General features: G+C 30.5%; 2 protein-coding genes across 4 annotated transcripts in view; both read left to right on the top strand.

The window, feature by feature from the left end:
* Window positions 1-268: 268 nt before the first annotated feature.
* LOC125068296 (inositol polyphosphate 5-phosphatase K-like) lies at window positions 269-18,518 on the top strand. 3 transcript variants are annotated; one of them, XM_047677404.1, is made up of 10 exons: window positions 269-449; window positions 537-656; window positions 855-1,080; window positions 5,822-5,997; window positions 8,092-8,337; window positions 9,728-9,881; window positions 11,445-11,621; window positions 11,894-12,037; window positions 12,990-13,185; window positions 14,566-18,518. In XM_047677404.1, the coding sequence occupies exons 1-10, from the start codon at window positions 436-438 to the stop codon at window positions 14,757-14,759; spliced, it is 1,647 nt and encodes a 548-aa protein (XP_047533360.1). In that variant the 5' UTR covers window positions 269-435; the 3' UTR covers window positions 14,760-18,518. The 3 variants fall into 3 exon arrangements, with proteins under 3 accessions (XP_047533360.1, XP_047533359.1, XP_047533361.1); XM_047677403.1 differs by lacking the exon at window positions 269-449 and having other exon boundaries at window positions 520-656; XM_047677405.1 differs by lacking the exons at window positions 269-449; window positions 11,445-11,621 and having other exon boundaries at window positions 520-656.
* Window positions 18,519-22,381: 3,863 nt separating this feature from the next.
* Window positions 22,382-23,925, top strand: part of LOC125068415 (G-protein coupled receptor Mth2-like) — a 74,393-nt gene continuing 72,849 nt past the window's right edge. The window contains exon 1 of the mRNA XM_047677524.1: window positions 22,382-22,911. Within this exon, the coding sequence (XP_047533480.1) occupies window positions 22,420-22,911 (492 nt within the window). The 5' untranslated portion in view covers window positions 22,382-22,419. The remainder of the gene's footprint in view (window positions 22,912-23,925) is intronic.

Here is a 23,925-nt window from a genome sequence, read left to right as displayed (position 1 = left end):
TGTTTTATACTCTTAAATCTTTCATTGATATAAACATTGAATATTTCAATATTTTATGATTGAAGATGATGATTTAAAATTAAAGTATTGTATGTACACACTGAATTGAATGTATACTGAATTAAAATGTTAATATAAATATAATTGTACTATTACACTACATAATTATTATTTAATAATAAGAAACAGTCAACTCCATAAACTGGCAATAATTGGATTGAATTTGTCAATTGTCATTCTGCATCTGCTAGTCTTATTTGATAATGGTCACTGGTCAGTAGTTCAGTACTGTGATGATGTTGAATGTGTTTTTAAATCAGTACATTTTTATCTTTTACCTGTAAATTTCTTAAAAAAGCATTTGTTCTTTCCAAGAACCACAATAGTGTTAGTTTTTATTGACTTATTTATCGTCGTCGAATCAGATATCAAATAATGGATACTCTGAAGTAAGTAAATATTAAGTGGTACACATAAACAAAATATCTAATTTTTAAATATAAAATAATCTTTGTTACAATGTCAAACTTTTGCAGATTTTATTTCGTGACCTGGAATGTCGCAACTAAATCTCCAGGTCAAGACCTTAACTCACTACTGGATTTTCCATCTCAGTTTAATAAAAACAAATCTTTACCAGATTTTTATGTTATTGGGTATGTTAATTTTTTTTCTTATTTTTATTATATCTAATATTTTCCAGATTCGCTCAGATTTTAAAATTATTAAATGAGACTAATGGAGGTCAGAACTTTCAGAACAAGATAAGATTTCTACTAGTTGAAAGTGTATAAAAACATGTATAAAACTTTCTATTCCACTTTTATATTTCATTCAAATAAATTGTTTTTTAGATTACAAGAAGTAAAATCTCAACCACAGAACATGCTAATGGACAGTCTGTTCACTGACCAATGGACATCAATGTTCAATAAAATCCTGTGTAGGCAGGGATTTATAGTCGCTAAAAACATAAGATTACAAGGCATCATGCTGCTCGTGTACACTCAAATGAAACATGTGATCAACCTCAGAGATATAGAAGCACAATACACTAAAACAGGACTGGGTGGTTTATGGGTGAGTGAATTTTCATTAACTAATAAATGTAAAAGTTCTTGGAATTTGATTAATTAACAATTGATGTGTAATTGTTTTGAGACTTGCTGACTTAATATAGGTATGACGTAAAATATTGTTATGCTGGTTCTTTCAATTAAGTAAAAAACTAAATATTTAATTTTTCATTTGGTAATTGTGTATTATATATGCAATAATATCAGGAATTAAAGAGCTGAAGAATATAAAATAATGTGAATAATACGTAATATATCGTTTGCTTAAATTCTCATAGAATATTTTTATACATTCATAATTAGCAATGACGGTGAACAACAGTGAATAAACCAAAAATATAAAACCTAGTGGGTATATCCTTGTGTGTATAGGGGTTATGATGGTGTCTTTTATAAACCTTAAAATCTTCTATATAAAATTGTATGTTATTTTGTTCCCTTAAAATTTATTTTTAAATTTATATTTAAATATATAAAAAAATAAAATGAAACTTGAAGCTATTTAAATCTTAGTGAAAATACATATTATCTATGTAAACATTTTTTTTTGTGCTTTCTTCAAATATTATATTTATAAAATTTAGATGCAATATTTATGTTATTAATGCTTAGAATAAATAAATTGACTGCAAATTAAAATTTTTCCCATTATATTAAAACATGAAAAACTGCTGTAAAGTAAATAAGGATACTGTGTTATATGTATTGATGGTATTATGCTATTGCAAACTATAAATTTAATGTTATATAAAGTCTTTATTTATTTCATTTATGAGACTAACAAAAAATACACACTTAATTCATAATATTCTTAATACTAAACAATATAAGGTTTACAATTACCCCAGTGGACCAGTTTCTTACTACTTATGTTGAAATTAAATGTTATTTTTTTTTATAAAATATTTGTATATTTATTTAACACATAAATATACTTTAAAACTCTCGACTAATGAGTTCAGTCAGCTAAAAATAGTCCAATTAGCTATTAGAAATAAGGGTCAACCTCACGAATGAAAGATAATGATCTAAAAATGTGTATAAACCTTAATAATAATATCTCGTGTCCGCATCTTAAGCTATTTAAGGTCAAAGGCCAAAATTCGGTTATTCATGCATATATTGTTTTCTTTGCCTTAGATTGATATTAGCACTTATCATAAAGGTCGTAGAGCATAATATTGCCTACAATTTTTGCTTTGAATCGTATTCTTACTCGTTTACCCATTGATATACGCAACACGTAAATACGCAAAGAGTACGCACTGTTCGGCCATAAAGTATTATCATCCGTTAGATACGTCATTATAATGTTGTAGTGGTTTATAAAACTATTGATTCGCTACGGCTTGCTACGTAGTAGATAAACATATGCTACCTTACTCATAAACGTTGTTCAGTGATTTCTCTCTTTCCATCATTTTTGATTGGACATTCGATAGAAGAAGACAGCATTGTTTAATCAATCACCCTCTACAAAACATTAATAGGTAGAGCAGATAGTATCGCGGTCCTTTATTCTATCGATTTATATAATTATTCGATACTACATTATTTTTATATAACTTTAACGATTCACACACCCCACGTCATGAGTACTACCAATACGCCACCGAAGGTCTTAGGCACACAATTTATCCATCTTATTCGAATAAATTCCGAATAAGATGGACAAAATGTGTTAAAAAAAAGTTCCTCGACAATCCTCGGAAATCCTCGAAAATATGTCTATTGAAAATAGCAACAAATGAAACATGTGATCAAACTATAAATTAAGTTATAGGGGTAGCTGAAAACTGTAAATCATAATTTACATTTATTGTGTACATTATAAAATGATAAGATCGACTTTAAACATCTATTTATATGCTTAGTACATTAAGTAAAAGGCTTCAGGTTGTGCGTTTTTTTATTAATTGGATTGGAATGTATTGCGCTAGTCAAATTAAAAACTAGTGGTGTAAAGTGAGTCATCAATTAAAAATATTTTAATAATAAACAGTTACAGGTTATATGATTATCGGTATAATATGGTTTGTGGTATTCAATAAAAAGAAAATTATAAATATTATTACAATATATAAATGTTATCGAACGAACATGGGCAGTATAATATACTAGCTATCGGTCCCGGTTTCACACGGGTACAATAATATATAGAACTTTTGGACTGAAGAACAAATATATAAAAAGATAAAAAATTTTTTTGATGGAAACCGCATCCAAATCCGTTGCGTTTAAAAGATTTTAGCGTTCAGACGGCGGGAAACGATTATGTAGAGAAAGTATGTTTGACTGGATATTATTTGGACTTTTCATAATGCAATCATAGCTTTCGTGCTACCATGTGATCATATATCGTCAGTCACCAGTCAGTCAGCGTAATTAGTGTAATCAAGTCAATCATATATTTCGGACAAAAAACAGTACCTGTAGACGGCATCCCGTTAGCTCTTGCTAATTATGTAATTCAGTAACTAAAATATGTATGCACATAATTGTCCATTTTTAATATTCAAACTTATGCCCAATGATTTCAACGTTTCGGCTTACCGTTAATCAATCCAAACATATGCAATTTTTATGAATATCTATTTTATCTTTAGCGAATACGTCATTATATGTAAAATATTACCTACAAGTGACAATCAGTCGGAATGATTGTCTGATATCGATATTATTCCTCATTCGTATGTCGTCATATAGTATCATCAGTCATTTGTATATTAATGTCTGATGAAGTTAGTGAACTGCATGAGCTTGATCTTGGGGAAATTACATAGCTTAATATATATTATAAAAATATATCTACCCATCATGATATTAATTCCACAAATGCATATGGCCGTTAGCGTTGTGCAGTTTGGGCCAATAGTTTTAGAAATGTTATAAGATTGTGTGACAAAAAAGACGTGACGTTAGGTAAGGTTATTAGCATGGATAGTCGATGCCTATTGAGCGTATAACATTTGATATTTAAATATTAAGGATAAAATAATAAAAAAATGGGTCGAACCCCCTTTATTTCATACGTGCGAATATAAACGGCAAGTAAATAAAATAATTGTGGTAATTGAAAGAGAAGTTAAAAAATGCGACTATTCTCGTAATAATTAAATCATTAAACTATGATAATGCTTTATTAATGGTTTGATATTATAACAAGTGAATTTTAACCGAAGTTTGCGGGTTTTATATATATTTATTTTATTACGTTGCATACAGAAACTATTTCAGATACGCGTAACAAGTTTGTAACGTAATATATAATAAGCATACGCTGACATGCTCCGTGAGATTTTTGTAATACTTGTGAAACCATGCCGTTTGAAGTTGATGGGCGAATAAAATAATACAAACTCAACACGAAAAAATAATACAAAAGACGTTATCTTAACACAGTTAGCTCTGACGCATGTTTATAAATATATTGCTAAAATATCAGTGTGATGATTTATACGATTAATATTACTGCTACTTGTCAAGATAATAGATAGATCAAGATCTATAATCGTGACTCCCTATTTCGTTAATATATATATATATTTAAATGGCTATTGTCGTACCCACTTCTAACACAAATAAAAAGCGTAATTTCTTTATTAATTATATCATTGCTCTAATAAATGGAGCAATGATATAATTAAAAAATAAAACGTAGTGAAATATATTACATAGCATGTTCAATTCAAGCAAGCACCAAAATTTTTAACGTAAATATGCTTAACTTTGTCGTGCTTGTCCAATGCCGATTGGATGATATACATTTCGAATAATTTCATTCAACCCATGCAGACTCCTTAACGGAAAAGGCTTTTATCCAGTTGTGGGAAATTTTCGTGTTGTAACTATATAAATTGGAGTATGATGTCATGTTATGTTTTCTTAATCTATTGATGACAACAGCTTACAAAAATAATCTTATCATATCTTCGTATAATATTAATGTAAGTATTGTTTATTGTTCTAGCCTAGTTTGGTCATCGCGTTATTTTGTCCGTTTAATATTTGATATTGGTGAAATTCATCTTTGTTTCGTCAATATTCTAAATTGAAAGCGGTTGAAATTGAATAGCAGCTATATTATACAATAATGTTATATACTTAAACCTTTTCCGACACGCGGTCTATCATCTGTTATAAGTTTTATGTACATGGGTTATATATTATTTTATAATTATATTATTTAATTATTATTAGTATAAATTTTAATACAGCTTTAAAATTAAACAAATAAAATGGAAATACTGTTTGGGAATGTCGAACTTCTTGATGCAATATTATTTTATTGGGTTTATTATTTCTGACGACAGGATCTACTTATGCTTCTAACGCATTCAGCAATATACTGGATTAATATAATTTACTTAAAAAGCGATTACTTTAAAAAATATTTAAGATAATACTATAAATGATGGGTCAGGAAGACGTACAAGTAAGCTAGATTAGAAGTTACAGTTTACATTTGTCGTAACGTAAACTAAACCATAATAAATACGTAAGTCCAACAGTTTAATTCTGTTATTTCGATATTAAAATCACTATATTATTTCTATACCCAATATGACCACCCACAAAAAAAAAAAATTTACAGCCTACTAAAATAAAAACATTATTAAATTGAAAAAGAGGTCGTTGTGTTATATTTTTATTGTCAATTCGATAGTCAAACCCATTGGGGAGCATTGCGCCCAGTTCTTGCAATGATTTAGATATTTCTGTACAGTGTTTGCTATTTGTTTTAGGGTAACAAAGGAGCCGTGAGCGTCAGGTTCAATATTTACGGATGTTCGGTGTGCCTTGTGAATTGTCACTTGACCGCCCACGAACATTTGCTCGCAGACCGCATTAACGATTACAACACCATCATCAAGGAACACGGCTATCATCTCACCGAGACTTCAAATATTCTATATCACGAGTAAGTATGTTATATAATATTTATTTTTATGGTATAACTCAAATTCAAAGTTGCATATAGACATAGAAATATTAATGTGTAATATACATATAAATATATAATCACTAGTTGTCATCCGCGAAATCGCGAGCGTTTTAGGGGTGGGTCGTTAGGTGTTAAGCATAAAAGAGTGGTCTGTCCTTGGGGTTCAAGATTGATTTGTGCCAAAGTTCATCAAATTCTGTTCAGTTCTTTGGCCGTGAAAGAACAGCGGACAGACAGACAGAATTACTTTAGTATTTATAATATCATTATAGACGAAGATGTATTGATAGTTAAATGATTAGGAAAAATATGTAAAACTTAATTTAATTTGAAATATAAATGGTGACTCTAATGCGGTAAATAAACTAAAGGCCTTGGATCGATAAAGTCTAAAATCAATAGTTTTAGTTTGGTTAACAATTACGATAAACGACTTGTGTATGATATGATATATTTGTATAATTTAAAATCTAATATATTTATAATATTGTAATTTTTATTTATGTGTACACTATATATTATTTCTTTAACCTAATTTAAGAAGTTACCTAATCGGCATTGTTATCGAACTCTTATCATTTTTAAATAATTAAAGCATTTTGATTGAATAAAATTTTTTTATCTATCAAAGTACCGTGTCGATATTTATCTATGAGGTATCTTTGTACCGAGTAATAAATAACTACAAATCTCGCGAAATCTAATTCGATTCTCACAAATTGATATTTAATAGTCATCTCGAATGTGGTTTTGAATATTAGAATCGCAACGTGTAGTCGTATTCCTTATCTCCTAGTATCAGTTGTTATCTATAAAAGCTTAGTATCTCTAAACTTGAAGTGGCTTCACTATACTATTTAGTTGGGTGAATATATTTCTACGAATTCGTTTACATGCAATGTAAATAAAACTACGAACATATATATTTTTTTTATTATATGTTTTCAAGTACAGCCTATTCCAATCGAAGCAGTGACTATAAATAAACCGTAGATTTTTTTTTATTTAGTAACAATGGGCCCTTAAAATGTTAAGGAATTACTAGTATTCATATTTACCTCTTCAATTAAAATTGAAGCCTGTTGTGCTAGGAGTGCCTGTGTCTTTTTACATCGCTAGGCGGCCTGTCAAATATTGCACTAATTACGCTTAAGATTCAATTATTTATATATTATATGCGATAATGTATCTCAAGAGTATTTGATTGATACATCTTTATTTAAAATAAAAACAAAACTACTGAAATTAATTTAAACACTTCTTATATCCACTGTAATTAATATTTAATTATAATAAATAAATATTTTAGGCACTCTGGGAACAGTTATTCAGTTCTTTGGTCTATTTTATTTATCGTTTTTTTAACGCATTAAAATTAACTCGGGATATATTGTATATCAGTAGTATTTGTTGTAATATCGAGATACGTAAATTTTATTCGGTTATGCAAAAGCTGGCACAATGAGCTTGATAAGAAATGATTCATTTCGATTACGTGATTTGAAAATGATCTAATAACAATATATAGTTACTGAATTTAACTTTTAATAATGTACTATAAAAAATATTTATAAAATTTTAAACAGTTCTTGTTATGTTATTACATATTTTAAACAAACATAAAATATAATGCGGAAAACGGAAAAAAATATTATTATTTATATTTTCCTTATTTTGTAAAAATATTTTACTCTAATAAAATAATCAAGCCTAGAAAAGTGATTTCTATTTTTATGATTTGATTTAATTTTAATTAAATTCTCACTAACTGAAGGTGCTTTTATTTTTATGAACTTAAAGTTAATAATATCAAATATATGTATATGGTAAAAACTAATATCTATAGACTACCAAAAAACGATCAGAAAAATATTATGAAAAACAGAATTAGTCGTTTTTTAAATTAAGAATAATTCAGACGGGATTGTACTACCAAATCCAATACAAATTTTAATAATAATTACACTAACTGACATAAATTTGAGGTCAACAAAATAATAACTCATAAATAAAGATTTGAAAACATTTACCAGACAGGATATTTTCCACTGAAACTTAATCATATTTCAGCTACGTGTTTTGGATCGGTGACTTGAATTTCCGTACACACCATCCAGTGACCAGCAGTCTATCACCAGAAGAAATCGTAGATGCATTACAGACGGTGGAAAAAGACAAGTATACTTCGATTTTGAAGTACGACCAGTTGCTAGCAGTGATAGACAGCGGGGAAGCATTCTCGGAATTTATGGAACCCGAGATAAGGTTTCCGCCTACCTACAAATTTCACATGGGCACTGATGATTATGACCTAAAGTAAGTATTAACCGTGGGTCTGACTAAACATTTACATAACGCTATCTTTTCAAGATATAGATTTAAGTTGATAAGGTATTAAAAAAAATGATGACATCAATAAAATTATTGATCATTTTACTTGCAGATGTTATGATAATACGTTGTAATAAAAAAATTACAACCATTTTATTACTAAAAATTATAAATATACTTTTATTTAATCCAAGCATCTATATTGTACAGTCAGCAGCAAAAAGTTTGTCCGTTATTTTAGTAAAATTAGTTGGAACTGGGTAAACTCGAATAGAATGCAAATGCAAGATTTGACCCACAGCAAGAGCATGTCTTGCTGCTACTCCTAACCCTAGAGCGGTATTTCAAGCTCTTCGAGAAAATTTAGATTATGTGAAAATTTATACTTACATATTTTGTTTTTACGAAGTGTGTAATACAGTTATCTTATTTCCCAACTTTGGTATCAATATTATTGAAACAGATTCAATTAGAATGTTTTTTGTTTTTAGACACCGTTATTTCAAATACAAGTAATTGTTTTTCGTTAGGTATTATATAAATAGTTCTACCTCAAAAGTATAAAATAACAGTTAACAATACTGAAATATATATTTTTAATACTTTTAGTAATGATCACAAATATTGAAATGTTGGTTTATGTATTTTTAAAAATTCGAAATAGGATTGTTCTTTCGTTGACCATAGTTAACCATTCGTAGGCGTAGAGTTTCCTTATGATATAATATTCTTTTTTATTTTTGAAAATATCTATGATCTTGCAAAATTTTATTACTATTAATGCTAACAGGTATAGATCCGATCTATTCAGCCAAGTCATAACTGCTTCTATTGCCTTCTACGAGCATTATTTCACGGACACGGCTCAATATTTATTCTACAAACAATACTCTATAATATTTTTAATTGCATTGGAATATTTAAAATTTATTAAGTTTGTTAGTGTGTGATTTTTTACATTTATAGTATATTAGTTATCACTCGCGTCTTCGCTCGCGTTTTAAGGGTTGTTCATCAGGTGTGAGGCATAACAAAGTATCCTGTCCATCCTTGGACTTCAAGCTTGCTTCATATCCGATGGTATTAATTTCGGTTTAGTGTTGGGCCGTGAAAGAGCAACAGACAGACATAGCTACATTCGCATTTTTAATATTAGTATAGATTTAAACTGCGTACGCTTTTATTTAACTGTTCTTGTTAGTTGGGTCAAATCTTAAATTTAAATTACATACAATTATTTTACGCACGCTTTTAATGCTAGTGACAATACAATGTAATATATTAAATATAATATGCATTTATGCAATAATTAAATTAAAACTTTTATATTATTTTATATTTCATAATTAAATAGTTATAATCGTGATATTTTCAGACGCAAACCATCATGGACGGATAGAATATTATACAAAGTGATCGCTAACAATTACGAGAACATCACGCTAAGAGCTGACCTGATATCTTACCACCACATACCTCACTACACGGTCAGTGACCACAAGCCGGTGGTCGCGCAGTTTAACATTAAGGTTAGTTTTGGTTAGCACACTATATCAGATTCAGCTTATTAATGTAATTATCACTTAATTTCTGCAACACAAAATAAACTTTATCACAATACGAATACGGTTTAAATTTATTCTAAAGAATGTAACGTTGGTATGTCTTCAATGTTTTTTGAAGTGTTCTGACGTCACATTTAATGATTTATGTTGTAGAGCTGCAAGTGTTGCCGTCAAGTCATGTAGTTTTGAGTTCAAGGTTGTTGTAAGGTTACTTTGTGTTTGTACGAGAAAGTGTTAACGATTAATCTATTTATATACTTGCATGTTTGTAGATATTATTATTTAATTGTTACTAAAATTGGTTTGGTATGATGTAGTTATTTTAGTTAGTTTTTGTAATATATTTGTCGATATGAATAAGACCGGTTTCTGAGTGGCTAATTAAAATCATAGGTATTCTAGGGATCGCTGATTACGATTTTGATGTCAGGATTATAAAAGTTTATAATTCGATTTTTAGAGAAACATACCCTTAAGAAAATGTAATAAAATTGTATTACGAAGGAATTTTTTTATAACTATATTTTTCTTTAACTTGAACACACTTGAAACTACTTAGAAGTATCACGTATAAAAAAATCCACCCACAATAAATCTAATAATCTCCATGCATATATATGCAATATGCATCACCGCTTCTTAAAGGGTTAATATAAATTACATTTTGCCCAGTTTGCAGAAACATTGTTTAACTTAAACTTAACTACTAATAGCGCAGAAAAGGCCCAGTGGATATAGCAAGTGGAGCCATACCAATTATAGGTTTTATATCCCAGCAATCTCTGTTGAGTTTCTGTGTACATTATCGGTGCGTTCAAAATAACTCATGCATGACAATGCCCTCAAGAAGAACATCGAGGAAACTTGCATATTTGTAAAAGATCCGTAATGGAGCCGCATGAAATATGCCAAAAACTTGCTCCTTAAAACGAGCGGAAAGACTACCATTAGGTTATTTACTAGGTCCTTATTTGTGCACCTATGATTAATTCTTAACTTCATTCGACATAATTGTTCGAGCCGAAATTTAATGATATACGATACTTCAATATACCTCATTCATCTATTTAGCTCTTAAATAATCGTCAAACTAGCTTTAAATTGTTTGTAATTTTGACATTACCAAAAATTCTTACAGAGACAGGTCATTATGTATCTAGTCTAATCTCTATCGACAAGATAAAGAGTTGTAGGCATTCCAGAATGCTTTTTACGTAACACAATACCTTTAGAAATTGCGTGGAATATGTTGTTTTTTATAATGTTTACCTAAGCACCTTACTATTATTATGCTAAGTAACTAGTTTTAGACTCATTATCTACTAGGATGGACGGAGAGGAGTGAGTTAATAACCAATGGATATGGTTTGTCATCTCCACCTAAATATCTTTTTTCCTTCTCTTCTCTCTGCCTATCTCTGTGCTGCTCTAACTTTCGTGGATATCGCACTCAAGTAACTAACCCAAAAATACATTGCTTTATTTCATATCACAGCATTTAACTTAATACAACTAATTGCACGGTAGATACGCACCTCTTACTATGTAGCTGTGCCGAAGGTCAAGAAAGCACAGATCCGCATGCGATCAGCTGTAATAGACACTGAAGGTATTGCTTCAGCTTCCGCGATGGTTGAACCAATAGCTGCCGCTTGTGCTACAGAAGAAAATGTTGTATCAGATTCAAATGAATCTGAAGCTGAGGTGAGGCTATTTCATCAGTAATTTATTGCATGGTAATTGTATGTTAATTTCAATCCGATAATAGAGTTAGGCAAGCAATAAGGCAAGCAAAAAAATAAGGCTCAATAATTATGTTGTAAATAAAATATCTATACAGAGATTTATTCATATAATTCATTTTCCTTTCAAAAATAATCGTATTTGTTTTTTTACATCCATTCAGACATTATTCGAACTTATGAATCTTTTATTGACATCAATTTTAACATCACTAATTTATTGTTTAATTTCAGGCGTTTTCCAACTTCACAGTAAAGACGGTGGAGTTCGCTCCAATCGTTCGTATCTGGTACATCGGTGATGCAGATTTTAGGACAGAATGCACGCTGTCCCCCGACGTTGAGATCAATCCCAATGATTGGATTGGGATATATGATGTAAGTTATTATTATTCTATGTAATTTAAGATATTTTTTAAATTCGAAGCTTTTAGTGTGTGAATTGTTTTTGATGGGAACTAATCATCTTTGTCCATTGGCTCGAGCATTTTGATATGTAAAACCAGTATTTACGCCGGCAATACGCCGCTAACCATAATACCTAAGATTTGGTCTCTTGTGAATGTAATTACGCTTGTTCAATCACCTAATTAATAATTTGGTGGTAACTGTCCACTTAGACGATTAAGACTAAAGACGACGACTAAAATATTGCACCAAGATTTTTGATAGAATTTTGATGTTAGTATTTATAGCTCTATAGTTTAGTCCAATAGATTTACATATGCCGTGCTAATTGCTAGGAACTTTTATATTAAGCACTACAATTATTCTTAATTATTGTATCTTTATTTTCAATACAACACTATTCCACTTATAAATAGTTAAGTTAATCATAGATTTATTAAGCCTTCGACCAATGATATGGCGACATTGTCAGTCGTTTATTTCGCCTTTGCACTTTCTTTGGAATAGGCTATACACACAAAACAACATTCTTCGCAAATCCATAATGAACATTACAGATAATTCAATATCTCGACCAAAGATATCGTGTCCGTTCAATGTCAAAGTTGTTTCTTAGTAAAGACATTGAATAAAGACTCCCGTGGTTGTAAATTAACTTATTTCATTTATCGAGGAATGTTTTACATGTTTTATATAATTAATGGTTCATTTAGTAGTATTATGATTACGACCAAAGAAACGATGGATGGATTATGTGAAAGACGATGTGGTTAGAAAGAATGTTGCTTGTGAGATGACGTCCGACAGAGAAGTATGGAAGAAGAAGACATGCTGCGCCGACCCCAAGTAAAATTGGGATAAGGGCAGGAGGATGGTGATGAGGATGGTGATTAGTAGTATTATGATTGTACTTTGTTTCCAGGCTAACTTCCACAATCTCGACGACTACATAGCGTACGAATACCTGGCTAAAGTGAACCTCACGCAAGAATCGTTGGAATCCGGTCAGCCTCGGACGATAACGCTCAGTTTTCCCGTTGGGAGCGGAGTGAGGACGCCTGGCTTCTATAGGTTTATATACTTCAGCCAACCGAACAACGACGTTAGGAGTGTTCTGGGTTTGTATTATATATTTTTTTAATTTTTAGTAGGATTGCCGCCGGCTAACTAACAGTTGATCTGTAGTATGTGGTCACCATCGCCCTTATGAACACCACGGGGCTTCCCCAGGTGTAATGACTTGATGCAATTATACTAATTTACTGACCATTTAAAGTTGAATACGTAACGTTGCCTACATAATTATCACCAGCAATGATAAAGATAAGTTCGATTAGTTGTATGTTTTCAATGTAAATAAATCGTTCAAATTAATTTCTAAAAAAATTGAAATGGGCTATTTAATTCAAGGGCTCCTTCTTATTTAAAGGAGAAATTTAAATTTCTAGGCGATCCTTCTCTTTTGAGATCTTCCCGGAGTTTTACACTTAAAATACCGGCACATAATACAAAATTCTACAGTGACTCTTTTACCGTTCAGGCAATTAAGTTGTGGAATAATTTACCGCTTAATATAAAAAAATCTAAAACATTATTAATTTTCAAAAATTCCCTAAAGAAATTTTATCTTGAATCTGCATAGAGACGATTTATATTAGTGCTTATTTATTAGTTTAGTTATAATTATTTATTAGTCTATAATATTGATATATATATATATATATGTGTGTATATGTGTGTGTGTGTATGTATATATATATATATGTATGTGTATATGTATATATATATATATAGTGTATATATGTACATTGTATAAGTATTTACATGTAGATATTTGTATGCAAGTGTAGTTATAATACCGCCTTAGCACCACCTACCCAACTTCCATACAACCTCTCTCTTTATTGGGTTGTCTAGAAGAAATGGCTACTTAGCCATAAGGCCGCCCGTTGTACTCTACAATAATATCTAAATTTTTCTTGTAACATATTTTAATCTGTATCTTGTGGTGTACAATAAAGAATAAATAAATAAATAAATAAATGAATACTTGCAACAGTACGCACGCAGTACAGGACAGTAAATAATAGCTGTTGTTGAGAAAAGTCACACAACATTAATTGTTTCATCGTCATCATGCGGTCGTATGGTGTCCAGTGCTATGAAATGTTTAGTGACTTTCCATGTTTTTATTATCTATGGCAAGTGCTCCACGTTTATTGTTTTAAATCTCAAAGGTAACCTCAAAATTATCAATCCCATTTTTTTTATTGTAATGAGAGTCTGTATCGGGTTATTAATCTGTATGGGCCTAGGATATATTATTTTACGTCCACTTTAAAAACGTTAAGTATTTTTTTTTATTATTATACAATTATTTAAAATAAACGAGTTTCGTATATTACCTCTACGTTGTCAAAACAAAATTATCTACTGCTCATGTTATACTCCTACTTTTTCTTTAACCGGTTTAATGACATCTTCTTTCTTCCTCTCAGGTATTTCTGAACCATTCGAGGTAAGCAGCAAAGAGGACAGCTTAGTGGCGATCGATCCGTGCGTCGAGGCTTCGACTAGTGCGGGCGGGGCGTCCAAACCGTCCACCGCCACGACTGATATATTCACGGATTTCACGGGACTCGATGTCGCGAAGCTGTCCCGTCACTTCTCAAACGATCTTAGTTTCGACTGACTAAAAGGTTACTTGCCTGGTTCGCCGGCAACGAGACGAAGAGATGCCCCTTAATTTTATATATTATCTTGTCATCTCTTCGTTATATGTCACGTCACGACATGCACAGTCCTAAATGTTGTAAAGCTATTTGCCCTATAAAAGAAAATTCGCTTATTTTCAGTTAAATATAGATTATGATATAAAGTGCATATCATGAATAATTAAATGGCAAATGTACTTTCAATTTTTAAGACGTTGATAATTATCAAAAATAGATGAAATAAAAGTAATGAAATTAATTTTGGTGATTAAAATATCACTAAAGTTTAAGGCGAGTGTACTTCAATTGCAGATTTTCGCCTATAAATTATTATGGTATATTTACTTAGTGATGTATCATAATTTCTTCATAACGTAAATTTCACTTAGAGAAAATATATTGTAATAGTCACAAGTAGTCACAAAATAAAATTAAAACGTTATTTTAGTTTTATAATACATATTTAATTAATCATTACAATTAAAATAGTTTTGAGAACATTTAAGCCGTACAATTTTTGGAATGACATATATTTAAAGAGCTTTGTGAAATGTATTCATAATAACGTCGCAAACCGACTGACAAAGACTTTAAAATTACAAGGTCAAATTGTTCATGACACTTTTTGATGTAATTTACCATTCCAAAACCAATATTTGTATGTTATTTAAAATGAACCTTATGCCCTTAGTATACGGCATATTTTTAATATGAACTTGGCTAGGTGTATTCAAGATATATAGAGCTTCATTGTTCGAGCAACACCCCATGGCTTTAGACAATAAATATTGTATCGCTTGTTGTAATATAGTTAATAATAAAGTATATTTTGTGATTCCATTAGTACAATTTGTATAACAATGTAAACTAGATATAGATTTGTAGATAATATATTATAGATAATTGTTGTGTAAAAATTATGCCATTATATCTCGTTCAATGATATGTAGTTATCTTAAGGGTAATTAAATGAATTCCACATGCATCACATACTTATAGTACTTCGGAATAAATATTGTGCATCGGTTAACATCGTATTTACGAAGGCGAACGATCACATCGAGGTGGTATATAATATAGAGCTGTTCGTACATAACGATTAATTTCGCATTTGGTTTACAAACTATACACGATGAGGGGTTAAAGCTGCTCTGTATGATTCCATCATACCAAAATCCTAGTCGTAATTGATTTATTTAATAGCTGCTTGCTGTTCGTAGAAACGTACGAACACTCATAATTTTGTAATAAAGTTTCAATAGCAAATGTACTTTTGGACCAAATTACTTTTTCGAATCGTTTTTGTAAAGAACAATACGATTGTTGACGATGGTTGTTGATGCTCAATTGTTTTTCTGAAGTATAAATGTTATAGTAGACGAATAAGTCAAAGTTAAAATAATATCAGTCTGTGTTATGACTGCCTTGATGTATTGCAAGCGTGTTTCAAGTGTGTCAAGCCGGAGAAGTTATTGGGTTTTTCTGTCTAGGAATACTCAGTAGCAACCTGATTTGTATAGTGAATCTATATAGTCTATTCAAACCGATAATATTCATTTTGAACAGTTTATCAGATTATTAAAACTAGTATAAGCTCATAGATTGTTTCATGATTTGAGAACTTAAACATATCTAGAAGTCGTAACTCGGAATCTTTGAATAACGCTTCACTTCACAAGGTCTCATTGGCTTAGGTTTTTTGCCTACTTTGTATTTCATTTAAATATTTAGAACGATATGTCGTATAAGAACGGTTTTCTACAACGAACATAACAAAAATAATATATATCAAGTGATAATCATGATTGCGCTTTTCTATGGAAAATAAAAAAAATATTGTGGTTTTTTTGGATCAATCATGTTGGAGTTGCTATCATTTAGATTTAAAGTAAAAGAAGCTAAATGTTACTTTTCCTGATTGATATTGAGTTGCTATTATTTCGATTTAAAGTCAAAGACGCTAAATGTTTCTTTTCACACAGCTTATTCAGAGATTATTTGTTTAGAATCTAAACTGTAGATGTTTAATACAATCTAGAGAATTTATTCCATCGTGTATATTGTAATTAATAAAAAATTATTTAAATATTTCGAAACGATATGTTGGTCGAAATAGTGTTATTTCATATCACCTACAACATATTCGTCTAATTATAATAGAGTTTCGAGCGAATGGATCAGTCCTAATTATTGTAGTAATTTATCTGATTGCATGATTTGATTGGGGCGTCGAGGCGCTAGTAACTGACGTAACAACGTAGTAAATTATTCTAATAGGTACCGTTATCAAACTAATTTTGACTGAATCGAATGTATTAAATATTAGTGAAATTCCTTAACTCAATGATGATTAAAATTTTATATAATTTTCATAAAAGAAATCAAAGTATTATTATTAGGTAACGAAAATTATTATTATATTGTTTATTATACTGTAAATAATAATAAATGCGGGAATATTTACTGTTATTATGGATAGCCAAATATAAATACAAATATTAAAAGTATTGCAAAACGTTCATTGAGTTACATACAGCTATTTAAGTTGAAACGCACCCTCATTATTTATGTATTGTACTTCGACGGTAATCTAATCAGATAACTGTTCACTGATTTTTCGTATCATTTCCGTTTTTTTTTTACGATGTGACATTATTGTCAAATGCATTGTTACTTGTAAATTGATATAGCTATTTAAATAAAAATAAAACACAATTTGCCTTGGTCACGTCAAAACTAGAATGACTTACGGCTCCATTAATTTTTTTTTTTAATTTTTAATATTTCGTAGGAGGTTCTTACGGAAAGAAATATTTAAAACATGCGTAGATAATTTTCGGAAAGCTTACAAGCATTTGTGCCGTATTCCGTACACGGGTTTTCTCATCAGCGACTTTAAGAATTTATGAATATTTACATTGTTTGTCTATTCAAATCTATTTATCCATCTATTATATTTCTATATAATCTATCGTCTATTAGTCAAATATATTTAGTAAAATGTAGCTAAAAAAGTATTGAAATTAATAATATTGCTCACCGTTGCGTAAATAATGCTTCTTTCGAATTTCGAATTACTGATGACGAATTACTAAAGAGAAGTTTTTGGATAACTATTAACCTTCTTAAACGTTTTAGCAATCAATGTCAAATAATTAATCGCAAATCGAAGATCGAAAATATTTGTGTTTAATGTGAGACTTAAATCAATACCTGACTTGCGACGTCTTTCAAATGTTACAATTATGATGATCGAAATATCTTATGACTTCTCGTAATGACCTAGTTTATTTATTCTCACCGAGATCAAGAGTAGTTGTCAGTGTAGGCGACTTTGACGTTCATCTTTGATCATCGATTGTCAATTCGATGAAAGGTTATTAGTTCGATAGTCAAAAGTAAATTTTGAATCATATCATAAGCCTTCCAGAAACCGTTAAAGTAGCTAATATACTTTATGTTTCGTAAACGTAGTTACGATTTTATTAAGTTTGTTAAAAATAAAATTCACTTGTTTTGATGTATAATATTTATTTTGGTTAACACGTGTATTTATAATATACGTGTAAGTAGATAAACAAAAAATATGTTTGAAATACATTTAAAATGGACAAACAGATAGTAAGTAAACTAACTTCGTAAGGGTAATGTGGTTTTAGTTTATATTTCTTCAAACAATAATATATTATTGTAATACTAGACTGTCATGTCAGCCTTAGTGTATTCTCTTTAGTAATTTTTTTTACTGCCTTTAAAACGAAGGAGTTTATTAATTCTGACTTGTTTTTAACGTGTATACAAATTGATTAAAAAAAAAACGATTTAACTTTGATATACACTTTTTTATACTTACAAAATATTTTTTCATAGGTAAGTGTGTGCGTGTGTATTTGTTTGTTATTTATAATTGTAGTCGTTTTTATTTTTATAGAATGTTTTTTTTTTAACTAATTAGGCCCATCGTTAATCAATTGACGTTCATTACTAGCACTTTATCTTAATGTAATGTGACGAAATTACTTATTACATGATAAATCACATTCACTTACAACCTTGCTCTATATGATTTGTTTCTCAATAAATCAGCTTTATCAGCTCTATCTTTTAAATACAATGGTATTTACTTTTTTTATTAACGTTTTTAAATTGTCACGTCTTGTTGAACGGTGTTTTTTATTTCGCATATCAATAAAAAAAGCCTTTGGTTCGCCAATGTGACAATTTTTAATAATAAATTATTAAGGCGGCATACGTATGTAGTCATAGACACATAGACATACAGACATACTGTAAGAAGTATTGAGTAGTCGCGATTTAAGGGTTACCGTCAATACGCCAGCACCCTTGGGAACTTACAAATATTAGTAGAAGCATTAGTAGGTATAATCAAATTTATACGCAAAAAAAATTTTTCAATGACTTGTTCCGACAAAAAATCCCTTCCGTGAATGATTTTTTGGTAATGGCCTTGTGTCATTTTGTAACGATAGTTTTTCTTGGAAACTATAATATATCGGTCTAACTGCTCTGGACATATTGTTAAAATTGTCCTTCACGTCCGTTGCGAAGCGATTATGACAAGTCTAGTTATTGATACGTGCCGAAATCAATAACATTATCGGTCTTTGTAGATAAGAAATGGAATACTAAAATAGGCTTCGTACGATAATTATAAATTAAGTTAACTAAATAAGAGGGTTAGTTTATAAATTAATTCGACTCTTGGGTAATTGGGTTTTGATATAGTGGGCTGAATCGGTCTCGATTTATTTCAATTAAATTAATTTGTATGGTAAGTTTTATTGGTATTTCGTAGGTTCGTGGGTTAAAGTACTAAATATAAATTTAGTAAGTATTAAAAGTTACAAAACATGTTATAATACGAAATATTATGACTACACAAAATTTCATATAATTTTGGTACAACTAATAAGTGAATCGCATTCTTTCTTTCATTCAGATCCTAGTATATAACACACAATGTATTGATTTGGTGTTAACAGTTTCTCTAATGCACCGTGATAAAGAAGATTTTGTAAGGGAACCTGCATATGTTGGAATTTTGACACGTATTTCGAACAACCGCCTGAGCAGATCAATGTAATTAGATCCAAATCCTTTTACTTAATATAAATGCGTTAAACCTCAGCGAAATTATTTAGGACTTTGATCTGCGCACGATTTTCACAGTATTATAATCGGAGATTCTAGTATTGTAATTCTTTGTTTTTATAAATAACGAAGCTGGTTACAGCGAATATAATGAGAGTTTTACGAGTAAAGCTAAAATCTAGATACGTTTGTAAGAGAAGAGAACACACGAGTATTTAAGATCTGGATTACGAAAATTTCTTGTCTTCAAACAGGACAATAGTGAATGGCTACGATTTGTATCTCGGGCCCTCACAAATTGTTCGTGTTATCTTTTTTATATACCAAAAAAATACTAGGGCTCAAATATATGTATGTATAGCTCATTTGTGACAATAATTTGATATTTAATTAATCATCATTAAGTCTATTTTTAAAATGCGCTTCGACGTTTGTTGATGGATGTATATTTAATTGGATTCGACTTTTGTGTGCTTTAGATTGAAATAAATACGGAATTTTATGAAAACCAAATTTATTTAAGTAACGCTTTAATATCCTCGGCTTTTATTATGTGTGTTTGTATGTAAGTATGTAATCAAAATCTAACCATACATATATGTATATATTACCAGTTTTTTTGTATATTAAAAACAATACATTAGTCTTTTTTAAACGGTCAACATTAGTTTCTCGATGGACATACGTGTGTAAGTGCTATCGAGTTTCGAGACTGGGATTTATTTCCCAACCAAGCTTAGCCTATCACGTCTTTAATTAGAGCAGGTATCTGATAGAATGTAAACAACGTCGAGCCTTGAAAACTATTTGCTTTGTGTAGATGTAATGGTTAGACGTATTTTCCATTGAGGCCTTGTGACTTTGAAAGTGAATTTCGCCCCAACTAGAGTCTAATTCCTTTTTAATGATTGTCGAGAGCGAATACGGCACACTTGGTTAAAACTACATTTGATAAACCGGACCTCATAATGAACGATCTTGTTTCCATAATATTCATAAAAATATAATACGAAGCACATATTAACATGTTTAAAATTTTGTTTCAATCTTATTATTATTAATTAATTAATTATGTTTTGTGAATTTTATAAAATAAAAAAAAAACCGTGTTCTTTTGTTTTTTAAACAAATGTTTTTAATTCATTCAGAACAGATTGCGAATATCAGTATTTAAACTATAGGTATGTAACGAGTTTAACACGGTTGGAACCAATTATAATAATATTAAACTGAAATAGCACAGCAAATATTTAATATTTACAATAATTACAATAATTTAATATTCGTCTGAGAGATTAGGAATGGATACATTAATTACCTGCTTCAATCTTATTGTATGATCAAATTATCAACCGCGTGAAATTGTACTGAAGTTCGTTTAAAATACATTTCAGATAAATGTAATGTCGAAACATAGTACTAAATTGAAACGATTATAGTCGTGTCTTTTTTAAACATTATAATTGTATTTAGAACACTTTTATTTTGGGTTTGACTGCAAAGTAATTAGAACATTTCTTTTTAATTGTATATAAATCATTAATTCTAGTTCATGTTGAACTTCATAATATATTTTTTTATAATTATTTATTTTTAATTAAAAAAGTTAGTTCCTTTATTTTTCTACAATTTACTGGCAGTCGTTTATATAGGTTCCTCTACAGTTTGTATACACATTTTTAATAAGTAAGTTGATAACATAAGCGTAATATGATCAATTGTTATAAGAGACGATTGACATGCAAGAATAGGTACATTTTTATCTATTATCATCAGCAGTGTAAATTACCACCGAAATATAAATGAGCAGAGCGCTTTGTATCGTTTATATTGGCATAATAGTTATAGGTTAATAGAAAATAAGAATGTTATGTTATTATCACGATCAGTGAATTTTATAGCGTGAGATATAAATTGTTAGTTTAATTGGCTCTTTATTCATTGTTATGTTTATTAATGTTACCTCTAAATATGCTTGCCATCGATGTATTAGAATAATGACTAATTTTAATAGTGTAGTAAGTAAATGTCATTAGCGGGGTGTGTGTAGAAATTTATAGAGGAAAATATTGTTAAATACAAAATAAGCGTAATGGTTATGGGATAAATTCTATTGAAACACTTTAATTATCACTACGTTTGACGGTTTGCGTTTTGTTTGGTAATATTTAGTACAAATATGTTAGTCGAGAGGCATCATTAGTTGCAATAAATTAATTTATATAGTGAAGTTTTTGTTGTATTATTATTTTCCTATATACCTGATTGTAAATTAAAAACGTACCACGTGCGCCGCGCCGATACTCGTATAGGTGTGATGTTTGTTCTTATCAAACAAATCATGTCGCGATAAGCGCAGTATTACGGGCGATGTTTATCTCGTCCGAGCGAGGCGGGCTGCGGCGTTGATGTCGAATGCGAGCGCGTAGCTCGTAGCGGTGTTATCGGGAAAGCGCGGGAAAAGCGACTATCAGCCATTCAGTTCGCTCGGCTCTTGCCTCAGTAGGCTCGCGACCGCCGCTAGAGATGGACGGGTCCGCGCGCGCGTTCGTTTTCGCACTCGCGGCGTTCGCGCTCGTGGTCGCGCGCGCCCACATGACGCCTCCTTCCCATGACAACATACTACGGATACAGCTATGGGACGCTGAAGGGCTCAGCCGGGAAGCGGTTACTGTGGAAAATCCTACGACCGTTAAACGTCAAAAATTAAAAGTTAACTTGGACACTTTGTACGACGCGATGATGGGAGATGAGTATCACGGCACTGAAAGGTTTGCGAGGCACAAAGTGAGACATAAGAGACGGAGACCCAGGCAAAGCGGGACTGATCTGCCATGGAGGTTCCACTCGGGCTCTGGACTAACGAACGTGGAGGTGTTTAATTATGATGTGCCCTGGGACGTGATAGAGGATAAATATTCTGGAAGCGTGATTGCAAGTGCTGTGAGTGATTCGAGTGCCCCAGTGAATGTGGAGAGGGATGTGTCACCGCCGATGACGTTGCGCCAAGACGAGGAGGTAATGCTTGAGGGTAATCTTAACATAGAATGAAGTCACACTTTCCATCCTTATCGTCGCCTCGAGGTGGTTAATAGTGAATAGCTAAGAAGTCAGCTTGTACTGACACCGCGAGCTCTTTTATTTATACCTCGCCTTTCAGTTTGAATCCTTGAGGGGCGATGCGTTGATAAAAGTGTACACGCTTCATTGTTTTTAAAATATGTCTTTTCTCGCTGAATGTAGATGGTATCGCGGCCGGCGTCGAAATGGAGTAAAATATTTTCGAGGGGAATTCACTTGACTGTTATCTTTAGATACGTTTTTGATTAACTTATCTCTATGGAGTCAACGTGTGCAATATTTCATTATACTTAAAATTTTGTTTCAACAATTACATAGAGTTGCCTTAATGATTTTAAAATTATATTTGTGGAATCGATTAATCGTCGTCAATACTTTTAAATACAAGTAACTAAAATTGTCCATTCGAACAAGTGCTATTTAATTTTCAATTTTACTGTTTGTTTTCGTTTTAATTTCTTGTACGGTTCTGCCATGAGACGTCATCGTTCAGATTTTTTTTTATTTAATATATTTTATAATCTTAAAGGATATTAGTCCCCTGAGTTTTATTCTCTGTTTTATGGCCCGTGTTTGTGGATCTTGAAAACCAATTATGATATGATTGGAGTAAGAGAATAAGTTTTTATTTATAACGTTTTAATAACATAACATTATGCAATTTTATCAGCGATATCAAGATATTGATATTTTTTATTAAAGATAACTAAAATTGTTACTAAATAGCGATTTAAGTAAATTCCTCATTTGAAACAGAATTTGTAAGAATTTTAAGAAATAACATGTAATTTAAATATCAGAACATATGATAATAATATTTTTTAGAGTTTATTTGTTTGAACGTTAATCCCAGAATAGTTACGTTTAAGTTAATGTAATTATCAATCGTTTCCTCAAGAACTGTTTCGGAATGAACACAAGGGTTTTATTTTATCAGTGTACATTCTCCCT

This window comes from Vanessa atalanta, chromosome 13 (assembly GCF_905147765.1).
Source record: "Vanessa atalanta chromosome 13, ilVanAtal1.2, whole genome shotgun sequence".
In the NCBI taxonomy this organism is placed as follows: domain Eukaryota; kingdom Metazoa; phylum Arthropoda; class Insecta; order Lepidoptera; family Nymphalidae; genus Vanessa; species Vanessa atalanta.
The sequence above is the reverse complement of the archived record's forward strand: the minus strand, read 5'-3'. Positions and strand labels throughout refer to the sequence as shown.